The 22,721-nt window shown below is 42.2% G+C and overlaps 1 protein-coding gene across 1 annotated transcript in view; it reads left to right on the top strand.

Annotated features, from left to right (window-relative positions):
• Positions 1-22,721, top strand: part of PCDH15 (protocadherin related 15) — an 812,634-nt gene that overhangs the window by 584,979 nt on the left and 204,934 nt on the right. The window contains exons 18-19 of the mRNA XM_026651074.1: positions 7,749-8,054; positions 8,751-8,975. Coding sequence (XP_026506859.1) covers positions 7,749-8,054; positions 8,751-8,975 — 531 coding nt within the window. The remainder of the gene's footprint in view (positions 1-7,748; positions 8,055-8,750; positions 8,976-22,721) is intronic.

The following is a 22,721-nucleotide window of genomic DNA, read 5'->3' as shown; positions in this document are numbered from 1 at the left end:
AATGTTTCAGCCACTACTGCTTATTGAATTGATGTAGTACAAGGGGGCAAATGTGTGCTTTTTCTTGTTAACCATTTTAATTAACTTTTAATTGATTTCTAGGAAGATAAATTGTTTCATTATAGTGTCTCACACTGAACACTTTGGTAGGATTTTAAACATTCATGAAAACTTCCTGATAGTAGTGCTGATAATCAGCAATTTTTATGTTTTGTTATTTTCCTCAACATCATTTATAAATGTAAACAAATGAAGCTACCTTGCTCACAAAATACACTTACCTTACATGACCTTATTCACTATGACTTCATTTAATTAACAGGGAGGAAAGAGAACAGGCCAACACTCAAACTATGTTAAGACCCTAGCAGTCAGTATGAGATGATTACACCTCTACCCCGATATAACGCTGTCCTCGGGAGCCAAAAAATATTACCGCGTTATAGGTGAAACCGCGTTATATCAAACTTACTTTGATCCGCCTGAGTGCGCAGCCCTGCCCCCCTGGAGTGCTGCTTTACCGCATTATATCCAAATTCATTTTATATTGGGCCACGTTATATCGGGGTAGAGGTGTATCTGAATTGCATGCCCTCTAATAAAAAATAAAATGGACACCACTTATATGTAGGCAAGTTTATTTTGCTAATATTTAGAATATCATGTGTAAGGGTTGGATGCACTAGTATGAGTAAAATAATGTTACCCAAAACTTGAACTAAATCAAATAATCACAAACGTTGGATTACTATTTTAAAGTATTTTTTTTCATGTTGGTTCACTTCTTTGCTTGCTAAGATGGAAGTGGAAGTGTAAAGTATAAAAAGAGAAGCCCAAGTCAGTCTCATGGAATAGTGTTACAGGCCTGTTTGGAATGAAAATGCCCAATTCTGTGTTGCATTCCACTCCAGGGCAATTTTTCAGACTGGAGTAATTTAGATAAAGTTTGAAGTATCTGGAATTTGTGGTGCTTATCTGGACTAATTTCAGCTTTCTCCTGAATATTCATCTATATCTCCTGTATCGTACGCTGAAATTCCTAACTTAGAAAAATTTATCTAGCAAAGTTTGCAGACCCAACATTTAAAAACTAGTACATTTTTTTTTGTTTTCTCTAGATTTCAGTTTACCATGTGAATGAAAATTATTCACAGTCCTCAGTGTAACTGTAAGAACTATTTTGAGTGCTAAAATCAGTAACCTAGCACACTAGGGATTTTATGGTCTGAGTCATCCTAAATCCTATTTTAAATTACCTCAAAGATATTTAAACATTTGTCAGATGATGCCAAGGAAATGCACAAAAACATGCTTGCAAATAGTGCTATCAGCAAATGTAGAATAAACCTTTCATGACAATGTTACTGTCTTGGTCATGTAAATACCAATATAGTTTAAAGAACATAACTAGTAAATAAACTATAAAAATGAAATGACGCTTCAAGGAGAAAGTGTTTAAAATTACTAAAATATTAAGAGTTGTAACAATAAATTAAAACACATAAGTTACCTCACTGAACACACCATTACTCATTTCTTGTATGCAGCCTGGATTCTATGACACTTGCAATGAAACTGGAGTTTTCCTATTGATTTTTAGTAGGAGCAGAAATGGGCTCTTGAATACTTTTCTTCAGATTGAGCATCTCATAAGACGTAGACCCAGATTCTTAGGGTATGTCTACACTACGAGGGTAATTCGATTTTACTTAAATCGAATATGTGGAATCGATATTGCAAAGTCGAACGTGTGTGTCCACACTAAGGACACACTAAGGACAGTAATTCGACTTTGTGAGTCCACACTAACGGGGCGAGCGTCGATATTGGAAGCGGTGCACTGTGGGCAGCTATCCCACAGTTCCCGCAGTCCCCGCTGCCCATCGGAATTCTGGGTCGAGCCGCCAATGCCTTCTGGGTAAAAAAAATTTGTCGTCATCCGTCCGTCACTAACGCCCTCCCTCCCTCCATGAAAGCGCCGGCGGGAAATCAGTTCGCGCACTTTTCTGGTCAGTGACAGCGCGGACGCCACAGCACTGCGATCATGGATCACGCTGCGACCATCGCTGCACTTGTGGCCGTTCTCAACACCTCGCAGCTTATCATACACCTTTCCCTGAGGCAGATGCAGAGAAATCGGGCGAGGAGGCTACGGCACCGCCGTGAGAGCCTGAAGTCGGAGAGTGGCACAGAGCTGTCAGAAACCACGAGCCCCAGCGCCCAGGACATCACGTTGGCAATGGGGCATGTGGATTTTGTTGAACGGCGATTCTGGGACCGGGAAACAAGCACGGACTGGTGGGACCGTATAGTGCTTCAGGTCTGGGATGAATCCCAGTGGCTGCGAAACTTTCGCATGCGGAAGGGGACTTTCCTCGAACTTTGTGAGTTGCTGTCCCCTGCCCTGAAGCGCAAGGACACCCGCATGCGAGCAGCCCTCACTGTCCAGAAGCGAGTGGCCATAGCCCTCTGGAAGCTTGCAACGCCGGACAGCTACCGGTCAGTCGCGAACCACTTTGGTGTGGGCAAATCTACCGTGGGGGTTGTTGTCATGCAAGTAGCCAAGGCAATCGTGAAGGTACTGCTCCCAAAGGTAGTGACCCTGGGAAACGCGCAGGTCATCATAGATGGCTTTGCCGCGATGGGATTCCCAAACTGCGGTGGGGCTATAGATGGGACTCACATCCCTATCCTGGGACCGGACCACCAGGCCAGCCAGTACATCAATAGAAAGGGCTACTTTTCAATGGTGCTGCAAGCACTGGTGGACCATCGGGGACGGTTTACAAACATCTACGTCGGATGGCCGGGCAAGGTTCATGACGCTCGCGTGTTCAGGAACTCTGGTCTGTTTAGACGGCTGCAGGAAGGTATTTACTTCCCAGACCACAAAATAACTCTTGGGGATGTGGAGATGCCTACAGTCATCCTCGGGGACCCAGCCTACCCGCTAATGCCCTGGCTCATGAAGCCCTATACTGGCGCCCTGGACACAGAAAAAGAACTGTTCAACTACCGTCTGAGCAAGTGCAGAATGGTGGTGGAGTGTGCTTTTGGCCGTCTCAAAGGGAGATGGAGAAGCTTACTCACTCGCTGTGATCTCAGTGAAACCAATATCCCCATCGTTATTGCAGCTTGCTGTGTGCTCCACAATCTGTGTGAGAGCAAGGGGGAGACCTTTATGGCGGGGTGGGAGCTAGAGGCAAATAGCCTGGCTGCTGATTACGTCCAGCCAGACAGCCGGGCCATTAGAAGATCCCAGCGGGACGCCCTGTGCATCCGGGAGGCTTTGAAAGCTAGGTTCCTGAGTGAGCAGGGCAACCAGTGACTTTTCAGTTTGTGGACAGAAAAGCTGAACCTGCCCCCGTTTCTTTACCCAGTCCATTTTGACTATCCTCTCCAGTTACATACAACCTTCACCCCCTTCCCCTTCCCAAAAAATAAAATCATTTCGATTTTTTAATGAACACCGTTGTCTGTATTGCTGTTTCGCGGGAATATTTTAAACCGGGGACGCAGACTGTGGCGGGGGGCGGGTTTAGTGTTCTGATGCAAATGATACTTCTAAACTCCCGGAATGACAGGCTCCGCACTGGTGGACTGGTTATTTCAATGGAGCCTGCCAGCACTCCTGGGGGGGACTGTGTGTATGTGTCGGCTATGTGACTTTCTGGCAGGGGGGGTAGGGTTACAGATCCCCTGCTGCGTGGATCTGTGAGCCAGGATAAGGACCGCTGCATAAGATCTGTAACTGCCCTCCCCCGCCACAAAGTCACAGAGCAACCCCCCCCCCCCCAAAACATGAAAAGCACCTCCCAGACTGACCAGGGTAACCAGTGACTGCACTGGTTATGTGTCCTGATGCTGGACCTGACACCGCCTCTGTACCCTGCTAAAGGTGACTGTCCTGTCCAATTACCAAGCCCCTTCCCCCCCTCCAGACAGACTCTCCCTCAAAAGAACCTGACTGAAACAGTAATGAACAGAAACAAACATTTTATTGCGAACCAGACATGAAACGTGGGGGGTGAAACTTGGACGGGGGCTTGTGTGAGGTGGGTAGGAAAGGACTTATGAAATTTTGGGGAATGTCAGCCTTCTACTGCTAGAGCAGTCTGCAGGGGTTGATTGAAAGTTTTAACGGCCCTTGCCGCCCCTCCTTCTTTGGACTTTGGGTGAGGGTGGTGTGGGACTTGGTGGCGGGTGAGGGCGGTTACAGATAGACTGCAGCGGGGCTCTGTCCTCCTGCCTCCGGTCTTGCAGAACATCCACAAGGCGCCGGAGCGTGTCCGTTTGCTCCCTCATTAGTCCAAGCAGCTTTTCAGTAGCCTGTTGGTCCTCCTGACGCCACCTCTCCTCCCGTTCCATGACTGCTCGGTGCATTTGTGACAAGTTCTCCCTCCACTGTGTCTGCTGGGCTGCCTGGGCTCGGGAGCAGCCCATTAGTTCTGTGAACATGTCTTCACGCGTCTTCTTCTTCCTCCGCCTAATCTGCGCTAGCCTCTGGGAGTGTGCTGACAGGCTGGGTTGGGAGACAGTCGCAGATGTGTCTGTGTGAATTTTAAAAAGGGAGTGAATTCCTGAGACAGATAAATGAAATTGTATACAAAGAACCTAGTCTTTCTCTGTGAACAAGACCATGCACTGAACCTCTCACATGCGCACTCAGGACAAGGTCGAATTTTCGGCCGTCGCCTTCAGTGCCTGTGGACTTGCGGAGGTCTTGGAGTGTTCAGAGAACTGTGGCTGGAGACCTGAACTTCTGGAGCGGGCAATAATGGTAAGCCGGAGACTTGTGGCTGCTTAAAACTCCAGCAGTAGCACTGGCCTCCTTTCACATTGAAAGCAATGCCAGTCTCTGCTGCCAGCAATCAGGACAGCATCAACTCTGCCCCTGTCCCACCCCCTCGCGGCTGTCCCAGGGAAAGATCCCTGTATGCTGCCCCTCTCCCTCCACCGCGTGGCTGTAAAAGTCCCAATACTAACAGTCCCCTCCCTAATTCAAAGCAGGGCGTCATGAGCGACATCACCCTCCTGAGGATCCCGGACACCCAGAGAGAACGCATGCTGCGGGAAAGCATGCAAAAACCGGGGCCGTATGCCGCCATGCTATGTCGGGCCATGATCCCCGAGTACCTGATTGTGGCATGGAGGGGACATGTCTGCTACCACGGAGGGCCCACTAAGATCGCCCTACCCCGGAACCTGATCAACAGGCTTGAGCTCTACCTCCACGAGACCTACGAGGAGTTCTCCTACGAGGATTTCTCGTCGATCCCCGGCCACATTGACCGGATTTTCGCGTAGGTGCACTGAGACTTTGGAGTGGAGCGTCTTGGGCCTGGGAATCATGTAGTAACGGACATTGTGAAATTTTTTTAAAATACTTGGGACTAAATTGAGAAGAGCCTAAGACAGAGAAATCATGCAAAACCCATTTGTTACCTTTGTAAATATTCCTGTTTTGTACCTGATTATTTTTTTACTAGTTTACAGCACTTTTATAAATATACATTGTTAATAGTATAAATATTACCGTTCTGTTTTAAATAAATGTTTACATGTTTACAGCACTTACTGCTTGATCCGTCCCCTGATTCTGTGTCCGGGGTAAGGGATGGGGACGGTTGGTAGGGGATCTCGGTAAGGGTGATGAAGAGCTCCTGGCTGTCGGGGAAATCAGCGGTGCCAGCGCTGTCGACTGCCTCGTCCTCCTCATCTCCTTCTTCATCTTCCCCGTCCGCTGTCATGTCCGACATGATCCCATCCTCGGAGTCCACGGTCAGGGGTGGGGTAGTGGTGGCGGCCGCTCCCAGGATGGAATGCAGTGCCTCGTAGAAACGGGATGTGTGGGGCTGGGATCCGGAGCGTCCGTTAGCCTCTTTGGTTTTTTGGTAGCCTTGTCTCAGCTCCTTGATTTTCACGCGGCACTGCGTTGCATCCCGGCTGTAGCCTCTCTCTGCCATGGCTTTGGAGATCTTCTCGTAGATCTTAGCATTCCTTCTTTTGGAGCGCAGCTCTGAAAGCACGGACTCATCGCCCCACACTGCGATGAGATCCAAGACTTCCCGATCAGTCCATGCTGGGGCCCTCTTTCTATTGGATTGCACGGCCATCTCTGCTGGAGAGCTCTGCATAGTTGCCACTGCTGCTGAGCTCCCCTCGATGTCCAAAGAGGAACTGAGATTCAAACTGCCCTGACAGGAAAATGAAAATGAATTCAAATTTTCCCGGGGGTGTGGCTGGTCAGAGCATCCGAGCTCGGACTGCTGTCCAGAGCGTCAACAGAGTGGTGCACTGTGGGATAGCTCCCGGAGCTATTACCGTCGATTTCCATCCACACCTAGCCTAATTCGATATGGCCATGTCGAATTTAGCGCTACTCCTCTCGTTGGGGAGGATTACAGAAATCGATTTAAAGAGAGCTTTCTGTCGAACTAAATGGCTTCCTGGTGTGGACGGGTGCAGGGTTAATTCGATATAACGGCGCTAAAGTCGACATAAAAGCCTAGTGTAGACCAGGCCTTAGTTGTGCTATTGGGCATTGCTAAGGCAGGGAAATCTCAGAGGCTCTGATCCAGAGGTCAATTTTTCATTGGCCTAGTACTTGGTATAGTTTAGAGCATTCAGTACATTGCCATTAAGAGCAGTTATGTCCGTCAGAGATCACGACAACACAGCAGTATCTTGCTATGTCTCTACACTCGGTGCTTGAAGATGGGTTGCATAGGATGTGGCTATTCCAGTTCTACATCAAATTGGGACTCCCCCATATTGGAGGAATTCTCAGCTGGGAAAATCCTAAGGCATTATGGCTCCATTGCTCCAGTGGACTGCTTCAAAGAGTTGCAAGCATGGGGTAAGAGTCTGGCTGATATGCTCTTTCCTCAGTTTGAGCATGTGAATTCCCTTAACAGTAACTGAAGTCAGAGACTTGCAATACAGTCCACACATTCTCTTGTGGTTGCAGCAACATCTAGGTAAAGAGGGGCTGAGTTAAAGGCATTATGGCAACTTAGATACGCCCTTCCGCTCTCTTTTGATTAATGCTATAACTTAAATGCCTTTTAAAATGTATTTTTTGTGTTTAATTGTACTATACCATGGTCAAACATATCATCAATATTGTCTGCTACAACAAGTTAATAGAATTTTTGCCACGGCTGGTAAATGCCATGATTTTGCAAAGCTGCATCTAAGGAATAGTATTCAAAAATAATTAGTTTTCAACAGTAACATTTTTTGCTCAGAAGTATGTTGAAGAGGACAAGAGGTGCTAAATTTAGATCTTTATGTAATATGTTGAAAGTGTTGATTGTAAATAACTCATTGTGACTAGTGAAACAAGGCCTGTTACATGTGTTGTTCAAAAGAATTAAGAAGTCATCAGACCCAATGAAGAAAGTTTAACAACAATCACAAGCTTTGATGTAATATACATGGGCAAATCTAAGCTTCCCCACTTTCCCAGATAATCCCTTCCATACTTATTCCAACAGTTTTCATAAACTAAATTAATACTATATAGAAAGTAACAATATGAAATTTTTCATGTCAGGTGTAAGTGGAAACTTGAAGCTCGTCCACAAACCACTGACATCAATGGAACGACTTCCACTGACTTCAATGTCCTTTGGATTCTTTTATATTAGAAAGTCGAATAAAAGGCTCTCTGATCATGTCTGAATCTAATCCACATACCTTTCAAATGTATTTTAAAACAATATGGCTTTTTTCTTTTCTTTTAGGCTACAGACCCAGATGCTGCAGTAAATGGCCAAGTACATTACAGCTTGGTAAACTTCAACAATATTTTCCGCATCACATCAAATGGTAGCATTTACACAGCAGTTAAACTGAACAGAGAAACAAGGGACTATTATGAACTTACTGTTGAAGCAACAGATGGAGCTGTGGACCCCCGCCGTTCAACATTAACTCTGGCAATCAAAGTTCTGGATATTGATGACAACAGCCCTATGTTCACTAATGCCTCCTACACTGTCTGTGTTCCAGAAAATCTACCACCCGGCACAGTCTTCCTGCGAATAGAGGTAAGGCACTCTGGATCAAAGAAAATGTTTTGTTAATCTTATTGTGTGAGGCTGTTCTCATCTAACTGGTTGCCATTAAAACCAAAATAAGAGATTAAAAATGTGAGGGGAGAAGTGATACCCAAACCTCCTTAAAGCCTTTTTCTCTTTGTGAAAATGTGATATTTGGCATAGGACAGGCAAGTGAAAAATATTAGAAGCATAGAGCTTACATTTCTACTAATTAATAAAAGCAATGATGGAAAATCAAAACGTAAGTAGAATACTATTGAAATACTTTACATGTAGATTTTTTTAAATGTCAATTATATTACTAAAATACATTTGCATTCTCCAGTGAGGCTCTACTATATGGATATTGCCAGTTTATTTTAGCCCCAAAGAGTTCAAATGTCCTTCCAAAATTTTAATCCAAATCTCTTAATTAGGCAAGTAGAACATATCTTAAAAGCAGCATCTGTTGACTAGCAGAGTTGGTTTTGAAAAAAAGTTGGTTTCCTCAAGCCTACTAAAAATATATCTTGTTAAAATTAACAATTAAAATTATGAAAAAAAATATATGAATTGCACCGAAGAAAGCAAATGTTCTTAGTAATATCAAATAAATCAAATGTATGACCTGTAAAAATTGTGAGCTGGTGTTTTTCCTTGTGACTCTTCAGTTTTAGTTTTCAAGTAAATTCTCTTTTGCTGTAGGCAAAGGATATTGACCTTGGTTCAAATGTTACCTATCGGATACGAACCCAGGAAGCATTGCCGTTTTTTTCATTGAACAAATTCACAGGAGAATTATCACTTTTTAAATCCTTGGATTATGAGTCATTTTCTGGCACAGAGGCAACCTTCACCTTTCTAGTGGAAGCCTTTGATAGTGGAGGAACTATGCCTCCAGGACTTGCTACTGTCACTGTGAGAGTAAAGGTAAGAGTAAAACTTTGCAGTCGATAACATCGTTTTCTCTGTTATACAATACCTCAGTAACCTTTAGAGGTCTTCCAGTAGGATGCAGGAGCACAATAGCAATATCTTTGTTTTCTTTGTAGTTTGTCCTATCCCTCACTTACAATTTATGTAAAGCTGTTGCCTTTTTATAGCAGTAACTTGTTCCCATTTAAAATGTACAGTGTATCACTATTGTAATTGCTTTGCAATTGCATGCAATTACACAGTTATGTGCTTGCTCATAGATTTATTACTTACAGGAATAGATCTGAGAATACTTCATAAATGAGTAAACATTTAATTCTTTATGATCCCCAAAAGGCTGGAATAAATACTTAAAGGAATGGTTTGAAAAAATGACACCATCACATTTCAATTTAAGGTCACATAAATTGTAATTTTATTAACCATTCTTATGCATTAAGTGCTGATGCTGCACACTACTTATATTTCAATTTCTGCTGCATGAAGGCACAGCCTTACAAAAGAAAATAGCTTATTTTGTGCTTCTTTTACGATATTTAGTCCTTATTCTGCCAGTGACTGGCTGTGAGAACTTGAGCATTTAACTTTACCTCATCTCTCTGTGTCTTTCTTTTCCAATCTGTAAAATGGCAATAATGATGTTCCTATTTGTAAAGTGCTTAAAGATCCACTGATGAAGTATTATATGAGAGCTTCTTAATAAGAGCTGCTGTTTATTTTGCTACTAGTTATGATTTGTCTGATGCAATTATATTGTCAGGATCCCAACAAGGGCAATGGGGACCCAGATCAGATCAGGGGCAAATCTGAGGCTAGTAGTGGAGGAGTTTGTAGTCAGGTTTCAGGCTCTGGTTCAGGAGGCGCGAAGTCCAACTCAAGCCAAGGTTGAAGCCAGGAGTTCAGGAGCAGGGAAAAGAAATGTACATGGCTGCTACAGAAGATCCACACTGTTGCCTGGACACTTCCTGGAATGCCTCTTAGATTTATATAGGGTGTGAAGGCAATCAGGAGCCACCAGGCTGCTGCCTGTCAGCCACTTTGGGGTGGGACTTTCCATGGGTCTGTGTCCACATGGTTCACAAACTGGTCACAGCTTTTGCTGGTTGACAGTATGGAACTGTAAGCAGCCTGGCAGTTCTGCAGGACTGGGTTCTAGACTTGTGGGGTCTTACATTTTTCTGGGAAGGCATTTTGGATTCCTTTATCAAGTGTCTGCTTCCTTGAGTTTTCATGTCTGTGGATGAGCTGATTTTTGTGCCAAAAATGCCTTCTTTCTTCATTTTGTGTAGTTTGTGTAGGATGGTGTGGAGGTAGGTCATCGGTGTTTTAGTTCAGGAATGGAAGTTTGTATGTGAGAACCACATTGCAGAGTCATAAACTTTCAACTCTGGAGATGTGAGTTAAGATTTGTCCGCCTTTGTCTGACTTGTCCTCAGCCGTCCCTCCACGAACGCAAGTCGATGCCACACCATTTGTTTTGTTGCAAGCACGTTCTTTCCATTTCTGGTCAAAGAGTTTTGTCATGGGATCCGCCCAGCTCATTTTCGGTCTGCTCGGTGGTCGCTTGTGGTCTCTAGGTATCTAGTCACTGATGCAGTTTGTTCACCTATTGCAGTGGTGGGCAACCAGTGGCCCATCAGGGTAATCTGCTGGCAGGCTGCCAGACAGTTTGTTTACATTTGCATTTGCGGTTCACCGTTCCCGGCCAATGGGAGCTGCGGGAAGTGCCGCAGGCCGCACGGACATGCTGGCCGCCGCATCCTGCAGCTCCCATTGGCCAGGAACGGCAAACCACGGCCACTGGGAGCCGTGGGTAGCCATGCAAAATTAAACAAACTGTCTGGTGGCCCAGCAGCAGATTACCCTGACAGGCTGCAGGTTGCCCACCACTGACCTATTCTTTTGCCTGCGAACGACATGACCCACACATCTCTGCTTTGCATCGTACATCGCCTGCACTATATCGGTCACCTCTGTGCCTTCTGATCTCCTCATTTGTTATGTGATCATGGAGCAATATCTTACACATTTGCCTTTCCATTGCTATCTGGGTGACTCTCTGGGAGCCAGAGAGTTCAGGTTTAATTGTGGCCATATATGAAATCACTATGTTGGTTTTAACCTAGTGCTTGGTTAATATTTATCCACACTGTAAATTGCTACATGGTTTTGAATAATTTAACTTGATTGTCAGTTTATCTTCTGCTCTACTCAGAGCAAAGAAATTAGCATCATACACCTTCCCTGGCCAGCCCACAGTGATATCAGTGAAGCATCTTTGGTGATCCATACCTGCTTGCATAAGCATAGAAAAATAGCCTGTTCTGTTGATGTTCTCTGTGGTAAGGTGGGCTGGTGCCAAAACAGGGATATGTGTGCTGTTTATCACTCCACCACAGTTTTGGAACTCCATAGATGCACTTCCATCCACTGTGTCCTGCATACTGCACTCCTGGGAGAATTCTGCGCCACTGCGCATTTGCAGAATTTATGTCCCCTGCAGATTTCTTTGCTTCCCTGCAGAAAAATGACTTTCTGATCGGGAAGCAAAGGGAAGCCACAAGAGTGGTCATGCGACCCTCCCCAGAAGTATGTTTTGTGTGTCCAAGGCAGCAAGCAGAGAGGTAAATCACTGTGGGACAGAAGGCAGAACTGGGGAAGACCCAGCTGGTGGCTCCTACCACATGCCGGGCTGGGCTGGGGAGAACAGGATTTCCTCTTCCCCTGCACAGCATCTGGTGCCGGGTCAGACCTACCCCCAGACTTCTCCCCTGGCTTCAGGAAGCTCTGCAGACACCCACACCCACTCTTCCTGTGCCCATCACTCCTCAGCTGCAGGGGGAAGGATCCCTGTACAGGGAGCTACTCCCCCATCTGCCCAACCCCCGTGCATCCAGACTCCCTCATATCCAGACCGTCCTGCCAAGCCTCATCCCCCTGCACTCAGAACCTCCCCAATAAGCCCCACTCCCCCAGCACCTGGACCACCCTGATGAACCACCCATACCCAGATCCCCACCCTACCTAGCCCCAACCACTTGCACCTGGATCCCCACCCCACTGAGCACCACTTCCCCAGTATCTGGACCCACTATTTAGCCCTACACACCCAGACCCCCCTGCTGAGCTCTATCCCCCATTCTGAGACCCACCCACCTTCACCTGGACCTCCCTGCAGAGTCCCATTACTATTGCACCCAGAACCCTCCAACAAGCCCCTCTGTACCCAGATCCCACACTGAGCTGCCTTCACCCAAATTGCCCCACACAGAACCCTCTCAACCCACACCTGGATTCCCCCCCACACTAAGCCCCTCCACACTTGGATCCTGTCTTGCTGAGCATACCTGGTGCACCTGACATGGAGTGTCAGGGCCCTGGGGTGTTTCTGGGGCAGGCCCCATCATTGCACTGTGTCAGGGTTGGGTGCAGCCTCACCGCTGAGTCCATGTCCTGGGGGGTGGGGGAGCTGAACAGTGATGTCCCACCTCTGTGCAGCTAGTGGCCTGTGCTCCTCAATGCCATGCTGGAGCATCCACATTTATTTGACAAATACAATTTGCAGAATTTTGCAGAATTTTAAAATATTGTGCGCAGAATTTTAATTTTTTTGGCACAGAATGCCCTCAGGTAATACTGCCAAGAGTTACAGTGATGTGTGGCAGGAGACAATTAATGACGCTACATGTTTGCATGATAACAGTCCCTACTATGGATTTTCCAGCTCCAAAATTATTTCCCACTGGCCAGTAACAATCTGGCATTGCAGACTTCCAGAATGTGATCACCACTTGCTTTTCCACTGCCAATGCAGCTCTCATTAGGGTGTCCCTGAGCTGAAGGGCTGGTGTGAACTCAGCACAGAGATCCAGGAATGTGGCCTTTCACATCCAAAAGTTCTGCAGCCACCGCTCATCACTCCATTCTGAGACAATCCCACCAGTCAGTGCCCATTTCTTTGGGCCAGAAGCAGCGCTCCACCATCTGCAGTTGCTTAATGAACACCAAAAGCCTTGAATCGTTTTTTGCTATGTCCCTTTGCAAACTGTCTTTGAAGAAATTGTCATGTCCTCATTGTTGTAATACTTCCTGTGTGTCTGCAAATACTACAGGAGCAGGGCCGGCTCCAGGCACCAGCTGAGCAAGCAGGTGCTTGGGGCGGCCAAGGGGAAGGGGCGACACATCGGGCTCTTCGGCGGCAATTCAGTGGAGGGTCCCTGTCCCTCTCGGAGGGAAGGACCTGCCGCCAAATTGCTGCCGAAGAAGAAAGCGGTGGGGTGGAGCTGCCGCCAATCACGATCGCGGCTTTTTTTTTTTTTTTTTCGCCGCTTGGGGCGGCAAAAACCCTGGAGCCGGTCCTGTACAGGAGAATCATTCATCCTGTATTTGCAACGACCATGAGGGTAGTGCAGAGCTGCATGGATTCCAGGCTTCTGTCAGAGATGGTGGGCACCAAAAAATGCCATGCAGATTTGTGGGATTTTCAAAAAATGGCACAAAATTATGGTATATGTGTAGCAGTATGGGATGGAGAAAGTTGCATGCTGGAAACTTGAGTCCACACGCCAAAAGATCCCTGGGAAAGTCATTTCTATTTTTCACAATATGTAGCAAAAATTTCCCCAAAGACATTGTGCCAGATGGCAGTGCATGCCACATAGAGTTATCTACCTGAAGTGCACCGCACCTTGCATTGACATACAAGCAGTCAAGTATGCACATGCCCGAGTGATGTACAAACTTTGGCAGCTGTATGCCAACGTATCTTGTGCCAACCAAAGTTTGTAGTGTGGGCCAGAGAAACAAAAGTCATTCTAGCCAACCCTTCGCCCCGGAACTGGCTGCTTCTAAGATTCCTCCACGAGCATTGTTCACCTCTGATCCTTTCTGTGTAGACAGCCATTCCCAGGTCCTTTATATTCAGATTGAAATTAGCCATCCTCATCTGTTGTAATGAATCCACAGGAATGAAGGGTTCCACTATCAACTCCTAATGATCCTGAAATCCTTACTGGGACCATATCCTTACTGACTACATTTAATTTAACATAGCATGACATGCATAGCATATGTTACATTAAATCACCCTTTTTTCTATACAGTTTACTTCCTAAAACAATTATTCCTTTCTGTACCTCTTTGAATAAATATTCACCTAACCCACACCCCAATGTAACATGAATGGAAAGTCCAAGAAAGCAACAGCACAGAGCTTTCTAACTCAAGCTTCAAACTAAAGCTCCTCTAACTCCCTCCCCCAAATATATATGTTAAAGCTGGGTGAATTTTCTCTTTTCTAGTCGCCTTATAGGAAAAATGTACATGGCACTGGACTGTGCTTTCAATAAGTGGCTTTAGCTGTTATCAAACTCCTCAACCTCACATCAGTGTTTAATCACCCGAAAAAGCCATTTAGTGCTCCACCATTAACATTATCCCTTAGTAAGTAATTAGCTACTTTGGGGCTTGCAGAGCATTAATTATGAAAAATAGGTAGTTATACCAGATCAACAACTTGAATGTAATTAGCTTAAGTTTTGTTTAGTTTAAAAAAAAAAATAGAAGTAGACCATGTTTTTTTGTGCTGGTAGTGCACAGCACTTTTCCAGTCTAACCAAAATAAAATGTTGGTATACCATGATACGTACATAAGTAAATTTGTAACAACATCTTATTGTTTTAATACATATCATTGCAAAAAGGTATTAAAGAGGTATTATTCTTATCCTTTCCTGTCTACTCTGTGTCTTACTGGTTCTTTTTAATGGCTAATTCTACAAATGTTGCGTTTGCCTTCCTTCTCCATTGATAACTTGCCATATTATTTTGTGTCTTTTGTGTCTCATCACATTAACATTATCTATTTGTGATATTTTGTACTAGTAAATTTGTTTATCTTTTGCTGTGTGTGCCAACTGATGGACAGACTGCTATAAGGGTGAAGCACCAAAACTCTGTCAATGTGATCAAACAACAATGTTTACGTCTATTTTGTTTCTATGCCGTATGCAAGACAAATGTATTCTTCTGATTGAGCTTCTCCACAGCAAATATAATTAAGCTTAGAAGAATTAGATTTTTATTGGTAAATGTTGATTTCACCATACACACGCCAACTGACAAATATTTCCATTGGTAATAACTAAACTTTAAATATAGGCAAAGTAAGAAAAAATGCTGTTTGAGAATGTATTAGAGTTTCATTTAAGGATATTTATTTTCTGAATTTTGGCATCTGATGTTGACAATATGAGTTTTAATGGTTATAAAGCTTTAACTTTTTGAAACATAATGGCTGCTGTCATTAAATAATTGTTTGACTCCTCCCCCCATAATGTGGATTTAAATAGTTTTAAACAAAATGCTTAAAAATAATTATTTGATGAAATTATTTTTAAAAATAAAGGGGAAAAAGAAAGATTACCAAGCCTAACTATAATGTCCTGCCTACAAGGTACTGAGCCCCTTCTGCACCTCCTGTTTGAATTGATTAGGAGCTGATGGTTCTCACCACTTCTACGGAGTCATTTCAGCATCTTGCAGTAATGGAGCTATGGTTTCTAAGTTTCTGAAATAACAATTTATTGAAACACATTTTTATTTTTTGTTAGTTCTTTCTCATACTTCCAAAGGATAATTTTCTCCCCAGAGCCTAATGACTCTGTTAAATATTTGTATAAATGGCGTTTGTAGGCAAAGGCTTGGGGTGTCCAAAACAACAGAAGATCTGGTATAAATAACAAGATTTAACTAGCTGCAGTTCACAGATTTTAATGCTTTATATCTGTGCAGGGGGGAAATTGCGTAGAGTTACTGAAGAATTATTGTAATGCATGTTGTTTTTGGTGGTATTCAAAGCCCCACGATTCAGACCAATTTACAGAAAAAATTGCAAAACATTTTGCACGGTTGGATATTTTGTCTCGTCTCCATATTTCCACTATGTTTACAGATTTATTTCTTTTTGCATATTTATTTTCTTTTCACAAATATAATTGTCATAGTAGCAATGGAAATGCTAAGATTATAATCAAAATAGTTGTTTGCTACATTTTACGCATGCAAGTGTTATTCTAAAAAGTGGCCTTTTTTTTTTTTTTAAAGAACAATTTTCAGTTGTTTTCACACAAGGAATTACTCCTCTGGTTACATATTTATGTGTAAGCAATACATTAAACATAAATTTAAATGGTCCTGATTTTCCTCTCATTAAAGAAGTATAAAGGGGCTCCATTGAAATCCTGGAAATTACACTTGTGCAAAACAAGTGTGAATGAGAGGAGAAACCATTTCAATTACTTTAACAACACATTTATATTAACATAAAATATATGGATCACTGAACATCAAACATAGTTGAAAATCTGGAACATTTAGCTCCAACAGAAATCCCTAGTTATGCACAACCTCTCTAAAGTCAATGTGAAATTAAGCAATTATTGCTGTTTAAAGACAAATTCCAAAGTCTCAATTCTACTTATTAGTTTGGGGCACCGTCGTGAGAGCACTGGTATTTTACAAAGGTCCTGAATCCCATTGCACTAAAGTTATTCACCCTAGATAGTTTCCTGCCTCACCACATAAATCCTCTAACCTCAGACCATGCAGATGAGTTAACATAACTAATACATAAACATAAAACAGATTTTCAGACATTTCTGCAGCAGCTAGAGATGATTTTCAAGTAAGGGCCTGATTTACCATTGCATTACTCCAGTTGTATACTGAAGTAACTCCATCTTCTTCAGTTAAATCACATCACTGTAGAACTGGAATAATACAATCATGAAACACACCCAAAGATTTTAGAGAAGAATTTAAATGATCCTTGGAAGCTTTGCTACAAGTTCTGAATTGTACTGCAGGATGATTGATGTCATTCCTGAACCTAAAAAGGGGAACGTCTTAAAGATATATACTACCGCTAAACAGTTAATTTCAGTAAAGGATTTTAGATATATATTACATTTATACTTCCTGTTGAGGAATAAGGAAAAACTATAAGCCAGAGAGTCCTTGTGATGTTTCTGATTCTCACCAAAAACAGGAAGTAGGGGGAATTTCATAAATACCATGCAAAGTTATGGTGCTATATAAACATTTAATAATAAAAATATAGCCCTGGGGAAGTTCAGCTATCTGACAGGCACACACCAGTGCAATGCCAGAATTTCAAATGATCAGACCTAAATGGAATTATTTCTTCTACTGTAAATCAAATTTATATGGCAAGTATACTGAAAATGAATTAATAATTATTTAACAGTGCCAGCTATTTTATCATGCAAACTTCAGTATATAGTCTGAGTGGCTTTGCTTATTCAAATCAAACTGTGCTTTTCTAGAAAAGTGCCTGCAAAGTAGAAACTACTTACTAAAATATAAAGCTAGTCCTTCCCAGAGAGTCTCATTATAGAAAGCATGAAATGATTATTCCATTTTATGATTCTGACCATTTCATACAGTACTGTACTTACAAGAAGAGATTTTAGGTGAAGTTCTGGCCGTGTTGAAGTCAATGGAAGTTTTGGCATTGACTCAGTGGGGAGAGGATTCCACATTTTGTATATACAGTGGTGACACATGGGGACAACTGCTACAGGGGAGAGATTCACCCCTTGGAAAGGGCAGCAACTGTACTGCTACCCCCTTTCCCTGGGGTTTCATCAGGAAAAGGCAGCTTTGAATTCCAGCTTAGCTTCCATATAAGACCTATCAGTGACAGTTAGCTGGAAGATGTGTGAAATAGTGCATCTCCCACCCAGCCCTGACTACTTTTGGGGCTATGATGGTTGGCTACAGACCTCTGGTGGCATGAGAGTTATGGGCTGCTAATGCTGCTGGGCCCCTGCTTCATACACACATACTGTTTTGCTGGCATATAGGAAACAAGGCCAGTAAATGCATACTTCTTCTGGTGCTAATGGGAAACCAAACTTCATGTGCAAACGTTGGATGTTCTCTGTAAGGGCACTTCTGCCTTTGGAATTCACTCCCTTCCTTGGTCCATAATAGAACGAGTTTGTTCACTGAGCCCCTTTTTTCCCCTCTCTGGCTTGTGAGGAGTCGGAGGCTTGTGAAGTTGGATAATGTGGGGGGTGAGCAGGGACTCTGATGAGTTTGCGTTGCTTGGGAGTTTAGGGGGTTTTATATTTTTGCTAAGGTTGATGTACTGTGTTCTTGAAGCAGTGAGAGGAGTCTGTTTATTGTGAATGGTGCATCAAGCGTACCCAGAGCTTTAGATGACACTCTTAATTTTTGTATAAATTGAAATAAATAAATATCATAGCAAATTTTCCTTAAAGGCTTCTATAAATGCACTTGGCTACACTGAGTACTTGACTACTGACTATTGAGCTACTGTACTACTGCATAATAATGAGAAAATCATTTTTAAAGACAAGCATCAGTAAGATATGCAAGTAATACTGATAACTCATTTCATATAAGGCACATTATATACTAAAGATAGTATAAATTGTTCTGCTAACATATATATTGGTTTCAAATACAGAAATTGATTGCTAAAATGAAAACAAGAATTACAAAGGAAATAAAACATTAGAAACTCCCTCTAAATAATTCTTAAATCGCTCATATGATTTTTGGCCAAATTCTGCTCTGTTACACTTCTCTAACCTCTTTGCGGTCAGTGGAAAGGCCGGATATAACTAAGATTAGAATAAAAACAACGAGGAGCCTTGTGGCACCTTAGAGACTAACAAATTTATTTGGACATAAGCTTTCGTAGGCTAGAACCCACTTCATCAGATGCATGGAGTGGAAAATACAGTAGCAGGTATATATATACATAGTACATGAAAAGATGGGAGTTGCCTTACCAAGTGGGGGGTCAGTCTAACGAGACAATTCAATTAACAGTAGAATACCAAGAGAGGAAAAATCACTTTTGTAGTGGTAATGAAGGTGGCCCATTCAAACAGTTGACAAGAAGGTGCGAGTAACAGTAGGAGGAAATTAGTATGGTAAAATTAGTTTTTGTAATGACCCATCCACTCCCACTCTTTATTCACGCATAATTTGATGGTGTCCAGTTTGCAAATTAATTCCAGTTCGGCAGTTTCACGTTGGAGTCTGTTTTTGAAGTTTTATTGTTAAAGAATTGTCACTTTTAAGTTTGTTATTGAGTGACCACGGAGGTTGAAGTGTTCTCCAACTGGTTTTTGAATGTTATAATTCCTGATGGCAGATTTGTGTCCATTTATTCTTTTGCGTAGAGACTTTCCCCCTACTGTTACTCACACCTTCTTGTCAACTGTTTGAAATGAGCCACCCTCATTATCACTACAAAAGTGATTTTTCCTCCCTTGGTATTCTGTTAATTGAATTGTTTCGTTAGACTGACCCCCCACTTGGTAAGGCAACTCCCATCTTTTCATGTACTATATATACCTGCTACTGTATTTTCCACTCCATGCATCTGATGAAGTGGGTTCTAGCCCACAAAAACGTATGCCCAAATAAATTTGTTAGTCTCTAAGGTGCCACAAGGACTCCTTGTTGTTTTTGCTGATACAGACTAACACGGCTACCACTCTGAAACCTAAGATTAGAATGTGGTCCTCTGCAGTACTACGTAATGTATACTTTATTGCTGCTGTAAGCCACTCCACAGAACTGTGTAGGCAAATTTGAAGTGACTGGTGGTTTAGGCTAGTAATACTTCTCATTTAACTAAAAGGTTACAAGTGAGCTTGTTTGAAAGCTGAAGATCCTGGTTATTGTCTCAGTAGCAGGGACCTCTCCAGATGTTAACAGTAGTCCATTAGGAAGTGTTCGTGATGGAAATATTGGTACTTTTCATGACCCCAGCACAATGTGGTGGTGTTCACCTCTTTTTAGTCTTGGCAAATAGTGCTTGCTAAAGGAAGTAAAATATATGGTTGCTAACAAAAGTTTATAGATATTTGGCTGGAAATGAAAATCTGCCATTGTATCTTCTTATTGCTGTGTACGTGACAGAAAAAAGTAATAAGGTTATCTCATCATTGAGAGCCAAATCAAAATAATATCTTGGTTTTAATTAGGCATTTCTCAATGGGCACGGTATTCAAAAATTCCTAAGCTCCTACCTCTCCAGTAGAGTTGCTTATGAAAATCAGCCCCAAGTACACAGTCCTTGGTTCACAAAAGCAGTTAGGCATGTTTTTAAGTTGATCCACATTCAGGACAGCACTTAATTGATTGTGCTTAACTTCAAGTCTGTCCTCAAGTCCCATTGATTCCTGTGGGACTTAAATGCATACTTAAAGTTAAGCTTGTGCTATATCCTGTCTTGAATAGGAATGCTTCCCTGAACTGGTGCCATATTATGAAAACTGCAGCACAATACAGTGCGTTGTCAGTGCAAAAAGGTAGGAGACAGACTTACCAACTTTAGCAAAACAGAAAAAAAGAATTATATCAAGCAGGTGAAGTAAACAGGATACATAACATTTGAGGAATTGCAGAAGAACTTGAGAAACATACATAAGTGTTAACTTCAGTGAGACTTAATCACTTGCTTAAAGCTAATCACCTCCTTTATGCTTAAGAGCCCAATCTAAAGTCCACTAACATTAATGAGAATATCTTCTTTAGCTTTATCTGCTTTGCTTTGTTGAACAGAGGCCATAGGCCTGAGGTACTTGAGTGACCATTCCTCACCCCCATGTCCCTTCAAGACAGTTGCGGTTGACTGGGTTTCTTCCCGAGGTTCTGTATGAATTGGTTAAGGGAACTCTCTTCATGTTTCTGGCATTCTGCCTGTGTAACTTCCCCTGAGTATGGCCACCCATGTCTTTTCAAGACTTACTGCAAGGCTATACTATGTTTGTCATTATATCTCTTTCCTTTTCCATCGCCTCCTCCTTTCTGGATAATTTTCTTCTTTTCCTAATGTTTGTTTAAACATAGATTTTTGATACAACCTCCCAAAATTTGGAAGATGGATGGTTTAGAAAATAATTTTAAATTAATGCACTAATAAGTAATACTGTGCTCTTTGTATGTATACAGAACAGAAAATGTCCTTTTTCAGGATTAAAAAATCTTCAATCTGTGATTATTACAATCAGCTTTTTTTGCTGTTGGAGAATTGGTACCTGTTAATGTGAGATCATTACACAGTGATACACAATAATTTCATAATATGTTTCTGTTCATCAATACTCTTGATTGTTGTCATATGATTTGGAAATAATGGAAACTGGTTAACCCATCTTGGCATAACCTATCAGAAAAAGTAAATTGGATTGTCATTATTTAGCTCTTTAGATTATCTAATAAACTAGTAGGAGATTGACCAACCCCCTTTTGTAAATATTTGTCATTTGTCCCAGTAATATGCAGTGAATTTTGAAGAATGCTGATAAAATTCCTTTGAAATATCTATCATACAAAGATGTATTCATTAGAATACATTATTTAAAATATGATGATCAAGAAACTAAGTGCACTGGTTTACAGTGACAAGACTTACTTTTTTTGTCAAATGACATCTGAGCAGAATACATTTCAGTAAAAGATATTTATTTGTTCCATTTGTAAAGTATTCATCACACACAAAGGTGTATTGGTGTTATACCAATAGAATAAAAACCAGCAGGATCTTATTAAGAGGGATAAGGCAAAGATGCCACATTTATTGTAAATATAATGATAAAGCAAAAGATAAAAGTAAACAATGTTGTTTGACTACTTATTCCTATTACTACTTATTCCTTATATACACACACACACACACATATATAGATAGATAGATAGATAGATTCATTCACACAATCATTCATTCAAGTTCTGTATAGGTGTTATAGTTACCAGCCTAGAAGTTGCTCATGCCAAGTTACTGGCCAGGTAGCTTGGTCATGAGGATGGAGCAGAGTCTGTGTCAGATGCATCTGATGCTCCTGGAGGTTGGCAGCAGAACCAGAGAGACTCAAAGTCATCAGTCTTTAGAGTCCATTTTTATAGGAATTAATTCCTATGTTAGTCTATGGGAGCTGTTTCATCCTGCTGTTGCTGCCTCAATCAGCAGATGGCACACATTCCTGTCCAAAGTGGCACATTCCTGGTGGCTCCACATTGTCCGAAGTTTGTGTTTCTCATCCTTCCAGGTGATGGGGTGGATCCCAGTTTACCCTCTGGGGGGTTTCTGGTCATCCACTTGACACATTCTTCGGCCGATGGATACTTTCTTTCTAGGCTGGCACCTCCCTATCCATCCATGTATATCAAGCATTCATCAGCATACATTCCATACCTTAACCATATTTTAATTTACTGTCTCCACCACTTTTGGGGTGTGTGCTAATTCATTTGAGACTCCCAGCCCTTTAATCACAGAGGGTGGGGGGTCTGTCCTAGGAGCCGTTGAATGAAGTGAAAGTCACTTAACAGCTTACAGTGTTTGTTTACATTGTATCAATTACTTCAAGAACAAAGTCAGTTAACTTGTTTGTAAGTTTTACATAGTAGTAAAGTATCTTTCACAGGATAGATATAATCAATGGTTTCTACAGACAGTAGCTTACAAGTTTTAACAGAAGACCCAAGAGATTTTTGTACTTGGTGAAACTGTTGGATTTTAAAGTGTGGGGGACAAATTATGAGGGGGTCACTGTCACTTGGGGGAATCACTGTTAGTACCTTCTTTAATATCCCTACATTGGAATAATATATTTTTTATCTGATATGCTATTTACATAATAGATAATCAAGAACTACAATAGAACCTCAGAG

This window comes from Terrapene carolina, unplaced genomic scaffold, assembly GCF_002925995.2.
Source record: "Terrapene carolina triunguis isolate 2854851 unplaced genomic scaffold, T_m_triunguis-2.0 Scaffold95, whole genome shotgun sequence".
Classification (NCBI taxonomy): domain Eukaryota; kingdom Metazoa; phylum Chordata; order Testudines; family Emydidae; genus Terrapene; species Terrapene triunguis.
The sequence above is the reverse complement of the archived record's forward strand: the minus strand, read 5'-3'. Positions and strand labels throughout refer to the sequence as shown.